Here is a 9,776-nt window from a genome sequence, read left to right on the forward strand (position 1 = left end):
AATATCTTGACCACATATTTCCTGTGAGAACTATTTGAACTCTGTGTTACAGCCAAGCTAAAGATGAGGCCTAATGATACAGAAAGGGAATACACCTTACCAGGCTATGGCTTGGTCAAGTCAACGGCCTTGCAGCTTTTGTACTCTGAAATAGGAGACTGTGTTATGGCACAAATGATAGCCAATTGCATGAAATGTAATCTTTTTAGTGGCTTATTGAAGAGGAAAGAGCTGATAAAATGTTTATCAGATTCTAAAGTGGAACCTTTATCAATAATTGCATGCGACTAAATATTCAATCACAAGACCAGAACATCCTATGACTTGAATGTTTTGGTTTGTTATGGAGGGGATGTGAAAGTTTCAATTTCTCAACCTTCATTACTTGGTATGGTAATGTCTGAGGATAAGAGAGAATAATGCCTTGTAATAAATTTTCTAGCATAGGAAAATTGGGGCAGTTTTGGTCTTTGAGGTCATTCTTCAACGTCTGGATTAACCATTGATGGTACCAATGACAATTGAAGACTAGCTCATATTGAAACAACAAAATAACCCTTGCCAAAGTTGTTGTAATGATTGAACACTTCTTTAATTAGCAAAGTTTGAAAACAGCAATCACATTATTATATAGCTCATGGTGAATACTTTTTACAATAGATACTAATTGTTCAATAAATGTTAATCAGAAGTGTCACATCTGTATAATGCTTTCCTTGATTAAACTCCCACATGTTTGAACAAGGTAACCATTATTTGGTAGAATCACAACCAGTGTGAGTGAAGATAACTATTGTTATATGCAGACGTCATGCTTTGGGCATGTCAGTGTGAAAGTGGTACCAGACATCAGCTGTGATGTTGATACATGAATAGTTTTGAAGTTGTTGGCCCAGGTGAAATTGTGACATCTACAAGAGGGTAAGGTAAAAAATTGCGCCGTTAATTAAGTATAGTCAACATGATTGATTCAATATCTTTGGAAATTGTCTGAAGGATCAATTCAGGTAACCCTGCATTTTTGGGTTTTTTACTTTTGCGGTGGATGTGCAAGGGTGTGAATATGAAAGATTTAGTGAAAGTGAGTGTTTTCTGATTTTTAGACTGATAGCTTGAGTCAGGCAGAGGCTACTATGATTGATTACTTGTATGTGTGTACTTTACCAGTCCAGGAATACCTGGATAGGAAGTTTGTCAGGTGACATATATTTGATGGTTGTTCAACATATTGGTAAACAAGGATCCTGGTTAGTCCCTATTTGAAGCAGAACTTACTATACATTCTGACTATTCAATTTTTAAAGAGGGTCTTAGCATAAGAGTTGTTCATGGCCAGGTATCACCCAAGATGAGAGTGGGTCAAGGAAAAGAATTATGTAGTAAAGCATCAAGTTGTGACATATGATTCTTTTGTTTATTGGATTAAGTTACTGAACAGATGTTTTAGCTCAATTGTAGGATGTTTTGGGACATTACAGGGATATTTGCAATCAAAGTTTTTTAACTGCCCACATGGAGTTTTTGTCCAAATTGTTTACCTCTTCTTCAAATTATTTAACACATCTTCTACAGTAACTTGCAAACAATTGTATGTCTCATAAAACATACCCTTGTTATTTTATTTTATGTTTTCCCAAAATGTCAAATTTTGCCCTACCCAAATGGTTTGAGGTGTTAGGCATCCGGTAGATCGAACTTTCGAATTTTTGGCGAGACGTCTCACATGGGAATTCCGAAGCTCCACTAAAAGCATAATACAGCTGTACACATATGCTTGTATGCATTTCAACTCCGTCCCACAAGTCTACCATCAGCTCCCACACGTGATCAGGCTGCGGCGAACGTGACCTGGTGACTTCCCACTTCATGGGTCTACACCGACACTGTAGTTTACCGTCCTCACATGTGCTCGTACCGTAGCGTTACCATTACGTCGATTCTATCGCCACTTCCAACCTCCTCCAAACACCTATATTCAACCCCTCTTACCGCCAACACCTACACACTTGCCCCCGCGAGCCGATACCACCACCTCGCCTCCTACGACAGGCAATCCAACCGGCAGGTCAAGGTCTTCAACGTGAGTTTTTGTGCTGCAATGACACTGGGAAGTGGGTATGCTCACTCAAGTTCAATTACCTCTTCTCTATCCGGTCAGTCTTACCTCTGGTTCCTACGTTCATTCTTCAACGCATCCAACCAATCAAAATGCTAGTAACCGAGTTTGCCACTCGTCTCAATCAATCCCACCCACTACTTGCGAGTCGTCTGACACTGGCCAACGTTGTTTGATTTGTCACTCTTGCAAGCGATGTGTACGAGCGCGCTGACAAAGCGATGCACTTCACCTCTCAAGACACTCGCCTTCTCCCTTTCATTCAACTCGCCTTACAGCTGAACATCGAGGCCGACGACTACAAAGCTCTATGGAATCTCACATTCCCTTCGATCCCTTTTGCCCACATTGATCCAACCAACCTAATTCGCCTGCACGGTCTGAATGAGCTCCTTAAAAAACGAAAAGTTCATGAGGTTTACTTAATTCCACCCACGTCGACCTGCTTGGTGTGTGACCAAGCTTCCGGAAAGAGCTTCGCCAAACGTCCTCGGATCAATGGCTACCTTTATGACCTGGATGGAATTCACTCTGCCAAATTCCATACGTGGGGCTGTTTAGGTATGTTGTTCTTTCCCTCCTCCCTCCTTGACAATTGTAACACTGACCAAATCACTTCTTACCACTCTGAGTGCTCATAGATTGTGGTGCAAAGTATCGGCCATCCTACTATACAACAGGCAAACAACGAGTCTACTATACCCATGCGCAGGGCGCCCATCCCGACTATTACCAGGTTCACTGCCATTTTGCTATGACCCACCAACTAGCAAGGTCTTTTCGTCATGCTCAGATGTTGGCACAGTCAGTGCTTTCCTTTTGCATACAACGTCTTTCCAGTAATCTAACTGAAACTCTTTTCACAGCATATCGAATTTCAATATTGTGAATTTATTCAACCTCACACATCTGAAGGGCTCCCAAATAGTACCAACCCATCCAGGCGAGCAATCCAACCCCAAGATGTCGCAAGAAGTTGCCCGCGATGCTGTGGACCTATTCAGCTTGCTACGACGATGTGAGCGACGTGGTTATGTACTCTACGTCAGCGCTGAAGGACACAATGCCGACCGTTTATTGCCGGCAATGGTACGAGAATTACATCATATTGCAAATCATGGGTCTTCGCACCGGAACCATTTCTGTTCTTTGTGTCTGCACAAACGCCCGGTGACACAAGATGGAAAGAATGCTACACAAAGTAAGTTGATACTCGCATATTCCACATCACAAAAAAAACCATTACTCAATTTTTTTTCGTCCAGTTATCCGAGCTGTAGTGACGGATGGACTTACCATAGGCCACTGGCGATGCACTGCGTCTTCCGCACAACTTCAGGTACTCGCACAGCGCGCCGGCTTGCCCCCTCCCAATGGCCCCTGCCTAAATCCCTTACCCAAAGTAACATCTCGCTTCTGCGCCGAACCCGAGCTCACTTTGGAAGGATGGTGTGTTGCACAACCATGCACCGCCCTGGCTACGCCGGGATCGCAAACATGCAAGGATGAAGGTCACCAAGAAGCATGGGACGCTTTCCAAGCAAAGAAGAACAAAAACTTCTCACTGAAAGCGATGCTCAACCGCCCCGGATCCAATCTCCCTTCCGATCCCTCGGTTCACCTCCACCCAGATACTGTTGAGCTCGTGGACCTAGAGAGCATCCACCAGGCCGACGAGGCCGATCGCGCACACGAGGCTGCCCGCGAGGGTGGGGAAGCCCAACCCAAAAGGACACCGGTCTTGAGCCGGTCCCGGACCCATAACGACCAACTTATTGTAGGTACATGCGGTATCATCTTATCAAGGCAAACTTTCTATAATGCGGAAGCCCCCAGTGCGGTGTGGGTCAGTGGTCTTATTTCTCTTTGCTGCCCCTGAGGCTAAATTGCCACTGACCAATGTATGGCTTTGATCAGGACTACCTGGTCGAAGCTTTTCCTGATGGACTGCCTGACATAATTTTTTACGACAATGCATGCAATCTCTTACGAGTCATCCATAATGGTGACAAGGATGCGACGCCGTTTCAAAACACAGTCATTCCGGTGGACCCTTTCCATCATCGGTCTCACAAAGAGAGTGACACGTTTTGTCAAATGTATACCGATCCAAAGAAATTCCCAGACTTACAAGAGAACGGGTCTTGGTTATTTAATGCTTCCGCTGGTGAGTTGAGTAACATCTGGTACGGAGGATTTGCGTCCATGTGTCGTAACATGCAAGCAACCCGGTACGAGTTCTTTTTGGAAGAAATGGTTGAAGATCGTAACGTTTGGCTGAGCGACGCTTTGAGGGCCCGCAAAACAGTAAAGTTTATCGACATAGTCAAATTATGATGGTTAGTTCACTCAAATCTCATCTTCCTCTGGCGTTAGAACTGAAACTGAATACTACAATCAATCTGTATGTAGCTATCCATACCCGTATCCAAACCCGTGCTATCCAATTTGTCAAATACTTGATATGCTTCCTGGCGCCGCGTGTTATTATCGCGATGATAACACGCGTTTGCCTCCCCATGAAATTAAAGCAGGTGATTACGTTGTAAAGTATGATCCACATTGGAATGATCGGTTGCACAATGTTACATTACACTTCTTTCATTTTGACAATTAATTTAACTGACACATGGCTGAACAAAAGCGCAAACAGAATGTCTACGTTGATCTCACTCCATCACCCTGCATGGACTTAATGTTGCTGAATAGACTCCATCTCATTCAAAGTACATTGTTCCATATGGATCAATCGGGGGTGGCCTTATTACAATATTGAAGTTGACACACCGCTTTTATATCTCCGTTTATCCTCATGAGTTTGATCATCCATTTTGTCGTGGACAATATCTTTCAATTTACGCTGCAAGTAAATTGATGACAATGAATTCCCATCCTCCCTCATCGTCAATCGACAATGGAGCCAATTTCATATCTGCTCAAAACTTATTACTTTCCTCGCAAACGTTCAATACAATTTGCGCCTTGATGATCCTTCATGATCATCAAGATCGAAACATTGATTTCTAATTCGACATTGATTATGCCTATTTGATTATCTTGGCAGAAGGGTAAAAACAGATGATATCCGTGGATTTAACTGATTGGTGAGTGACATTTATGCCACTAATCACGTTGCTTCAATATACCTGGTCACCGATTGGACTTTTGCAATGAAGGTTCGTCAATCCTTCTGACTTCTGCCGTTGCTTCACCTGGCTTCAGGAACAATCACCCTTAGCCGGGTCTCTGGGCATTGTTCCGCATGCTTTCCAGGTACCCGGTTGTGCTTGTTGAATGCATGAAGCGGGAGATTGCCAGAGTGATGAGAACACGTTCTGACCAAATTCTGGTCCCCATTTACTTCATTCTTTTGATTTCGACGAGTCAGACACTTCCCATTCCACCCGATCAATCTCGAACAGAGTAAACAGGAGTGTAAGTCGAGCTGGTGTTCACATTCCCGTTCCAAGGGCCCAAGGAAACCTCCCAAACGTTCCATACGTATGGATACGGATGGACCGTCTCGCTGCATTACGTCATCTGGTTCATTACTCATATCGACTACACACAAACATGTAAGCATGTGCCATTCCAATCAGGTCCTTTCCTTCGCTCAAGAACAAGCGCATGGCAATGACGACCAGACAGGGTCCAGGCTCATAGATGCTCATGTTTTTGGCGATGAATAGCGAGGTCCCTCGAAGTTATCCAATTCGAGCATGGCGGACCCTGTTGCCCTCGCCTCGCTTCACCACAATGTATATGCTGACGTGACGTTGGTGTATATATGTATACCCCAACGTGCAGCCAGTAATCAATCATCCGTTTCCCAGCTCACTGTTCTGCCGGCGATACCCGAAAGATGCGCGACCTAACCAAACATGACCACTATGCTGACTCCCCACTCCTAATGCAAGGCCTTTCCAAACGTGATACCAGGGCTTTCCGACGTGAGTTGTACTGACTTCTTACACCAGAGTCCCCAGAGAATATTGACATTTGGTGTTTGTCATAGGTGGTATTCTCAGCGCGGGACCAACCCACTTCACTCCTGAACCCATTTGGCCCACGCGTACGTTGACATACCTTGCCATCCGATATATTTCTATGCATATGACTGAATTGCCATGTCATTAGATAATTATTGGGCGCCTCTGATGCCCATCCTCACTCCTGAATCTGCACGCCAGCTCTTGGGGGAAAATGAGTTACCAAGGCCTGATGTTGACCCGAATCACTCTTGGGTTTTTAAGCTGACCTCGAATGTTCATGGAGTTACCCCGTTGTCATTTAGCGCCCGCAAAAGCTTGTTGAATATCAATTTCGCCAAACCGCTCCGTTATTGGAATTTTGCTACCACCTTTCTTGCGAGTTTGGATCGACCTGTTGGTCGAATCAATCCGGGTCCCTTGGCTGTCGAGGTCCAAAGGTTTCAACCGGACTTCCACGTATCGCATTTCAAGTTATGTCAAGAAAAAGTCCACACAGCCATGCTCATCCAACATTTTGTAAGAGCATTGTTGAAAAAGCCTTCGACTTTAACTCTGGCCGAGGCCACCTGTGGCTACCCGCCCCTTCGGATACTAGCCGATAGGAAACGGGTCGTTCCTATCGGCGACAAGCCGAAGACCCCCCTTCCGACACGCCGACGCGGCCGCCGCGTCGGATTCACAACTACAAAAACACAAGTTCACACATGAATTTTAACATCGCCAACAGTATCACCACGTAAACATAGTATCAACATACTACTATACACTTGCATACAAAATTACCCAACGATCCAAGATGTTACATAAGAAGCTGTCACACAAGTGTGATCTCCAGTCACACGTGGTGTGAAACTCGGTCACACATGTGTGATTTTGGGTTGAACTTGTGAAATTACGGAATTGTACAACCCCTTTTCACACATGTGTGATTTTTGCCTACACATGTGTGATAGATGGTCACACATGTGTGACTCTTGGTTACCAGTTTTACGGCTGCATATGTACAACCCCTGTCACACATGTGTGATTTATGATTGAGCTAGACTGTAGATCACATTCATATACGTATGATCCCAGTTAAAACTTGTGTCAAAATGAGAGTCACACATGTGTGATTTCAACTGACATGTGTTACTATCATAAAAAGTCAAAATACATGACCACACATACGTGTGACATATTCACACGTGTGTTGCTCTTGAAATCACAAATTTGTGAACGGCACTCACACAAATCAGGATAGAAATCACACATGTGTGAATAGAAATCCCACATGTGTGAATAGAAATCACACATGTGGGAAAACCAACTACCACGGTTCAACTAAATACACTTCTTGTGATTCAAACCATTGAACATGGGATCCCATTATCACGTTTGTAACAAACTTCTGTGCATTGACCTCATGGCATGTCCCAAGACTTTTAAATTACAAAATTCTTAGCTAGCTATTCATCATATTATCATCATCCACAATACCCTCCCATTCATCTTCATCTTCATCATCATGGATGAAGAGCTGATCCACCATCTCACCTAGCTCCCCCCCAAAATCATTTTCACCTTCCCCGTGAAGCATATTTTGCTCAAAATCTTCCAGCTCATCAAGATCAGTGGCTTCTATATGTTTGGCATCGATAATATCTTCCAATATTGACTGACCTCTACGCACCAAACTTTTCCAGCGCTGAATCAATGTATTAATCTCTTGCTCTGTCGCCATTGTGTGGTGATGAGTTCTTCTCAATAACTCTACAATATTTCCGTCCCAAGTCATCCATGTCCCATAATGCATCTGACAAAGATTGCTGTGAAGCGCTTTCAAAACCCCCAAATTCACCTCCCAAACATCCTTTGAGACGCGCTGACCGGGCTGAACTAATTCAATTAGCTCCTTTCCACCTCCTTCAGGATCATAATCTTCTGAACCAAGATCATTATCAGAAACTTCACACGCACATAACATTATTAAGCAGGACTTACCACCACTACACAAAGCTAGTAAACCATCAAATTTTAATTCCATATTCAGTGCTTGGTGTACCATCTGCTGAGCCTCCCTTCCCAACCTTCTAAGCTCTTCCCGACAACTCCGCTGTTGCAAAAAAGCCTGTATGCCTTCAATGGTTTGCGCATCCACAGCCCATTTCTCCGTGGGATGTGTAAGCGCACCTACATTCCAGAAATTATCCTCGAAAGGGAGTCTCTTGGCTTCATCAAGGGAAGGACAACCCATGCGGCTGATAGGGCGGATTCGGTTGTATAGTGAGACTTGATCTTCATATGAAGTCCATTTGCGTTTGAACATCAACTGTTTCTTCGTCATCAGAGTTTTCATACCCTGTTGTGCTTTGGTTCCTGCATTGTTCCAAATGTAAGTTAATTCAAAAATTAATTCCACATCCTTTTAAAAATTAAACAAATGAACCAAAAACAAAATCGAAATCAAACACCTACCTTCAGCGTACTTGTCCCACTTCTTTTGAGCCTCCACGATACCCACTTTGGCTTCATAAAGCTTCATCTTTGCCAGGCGCACACGTATGAGTGCCTCAGCTTTTTTACCTTTAAGAAAAAAAGGAGGCACAAATTGGTCAGCCAAAGTCCAATCCTGATCAGTCAGGATATGGTACTAACCAGTTGACGCACGAAGCCGGCGGAACTCCGGACTTCCTAACTCTTCTGTCACATCTGCAATAGATTTCTCAAGTTCAACAATGGACGCTGGTAAGGTGAGTGAAGATTCAACTTCATCATCTGTCCAATTTCTTCGTCGTTTCCTTCGCAGTCGACGAAGTTCATCACTATATTATAATTGATATCAGACCACTATCTTTGAAGGCTTGCACATTCAACAAACGAACTGAGCATCTTTAACTTCTGCCTCAAGGTCCAGTAGTTCCACAAGGCGATCCTCTAGTTCCTGCTGAGCGTCACCATCCGCCATTGCAGCAAGTTGCAACTGTCTCTGCCGGTCCCACTGGTCCGAGAAATACACCCATGTATATGAGTCATCTTGAGTCTCTAGCTTCTCAAGAGTGTCAGATGCAACATCCAACCGCTTTTCAGCTGTCTTTAGCTTCACCTCAATTGACCGCGCTAAATATGAATTGAAAATGATATTCAACTTAGAAGGAAGTATTATAGATGGAGATCATATAGACATACCAGCATTTCTGCATCGCATATCATTGCAGTGACTGGACTTTAAATCAATCATATCTACTCGATGTTGTTTTGTTGAGCATCGACATGGCGCTATAAGTGGATCCAGGTCCGACCAATCCCGCTCTAAACCTTCGCCATCTGACAAACCCCAACCCTTGTTCAACCTGGGATTATATTTCAGTTGACAAGTCCACTCGTGAGCATAAGCATGAAAGGCACTAGTGGGAAATCTGATATCTCCCCGCGCATACTCTTCTTCAAAATACTTATGCTGTTAAAGGAGGCAAAGTACTTCAGAGTGCATTGAAATAATAACAGAGAACAAAAATACCTATTCTCACATTCTTAACACTTTTTTCCAAGGTACAACCAATGTCATACAAGATTTGAAAGCTTTTGGGCGGTTTTCCAGGTTCAGAGGTATCTTTCATCAATTGATCAAGCAATGCCAGTACATAATACTGACTGTTATTCAATGATATCAATCAGTCCAACCACAC

The 9,776-nt window shown here is 43.6% G+C and overlaps 2 protein-coding genes across 2 annotated transcripts; one reads left to right on the forward strand and one right to left on the reverse strand.

Moving 5' to 3' along the window:
- Positions 1–1,903: 1,903 nt before the first annotated feature.
- On the forward strand, positions 1,904–3,290 carry MELLADRAFT_78055 (uncharacterized protein; the record flags this gene model as incomplete). Its single annotated transcript, XM_007411040.1, has 5 exons — positions 1,904–2,080; positions 2,159–2,677; positions 2,758–2,920; positions 2,983–3,134; positions 3,166–3,290. The coding sequence occupies 4 exons, from the start codon at positions 2,338–2,340 to the stop codon at positions 3,288–3,290; spliced, it is 780 nt and encodes a 259-aa protein (XP_007411102.1).
- A 1,772-nt stretch (positions 3,291–5,062) lies between these two features.
- Positions 5,063–6,250, reverse strand: MELLADRAFT_107452 (uncharacterized protein; the record flags this gene model as incomplete). The annotated part of the gene is made up of 3 exons (XM_007411101.1): positions 5,063–5,160; positions 5,573–5,677; positions 6,082–6,250. The coding sequence occupies 3 exons, from the start codon at positions 6,248–6,250 to the stop codon at positions 5,063–5,065; spliced, it is 372 nt and encodes a 123-aa protein (XP_007411163.1).
- Between the last annotated feature and the right edge of the window lie 3,526 nt (positions 6,251–9,776).

The sequence above is a fragment of the Melampsora larici-populina genome (assembly GCF_000204055.1).
Source record: "Melampsora larici-populina 98AG31 unplaced genomic scaffold MELLAscaffold_23, whole genome shotgun sequence".
NCBI classification, from domain to species: domain Eukaryota; kingdom Fungi; phylum Basidiomycota; class Pucciniomycetes; order Pucciniales; family Melampsoraceae; genus Melampsora; species Melampsora laricis-populina.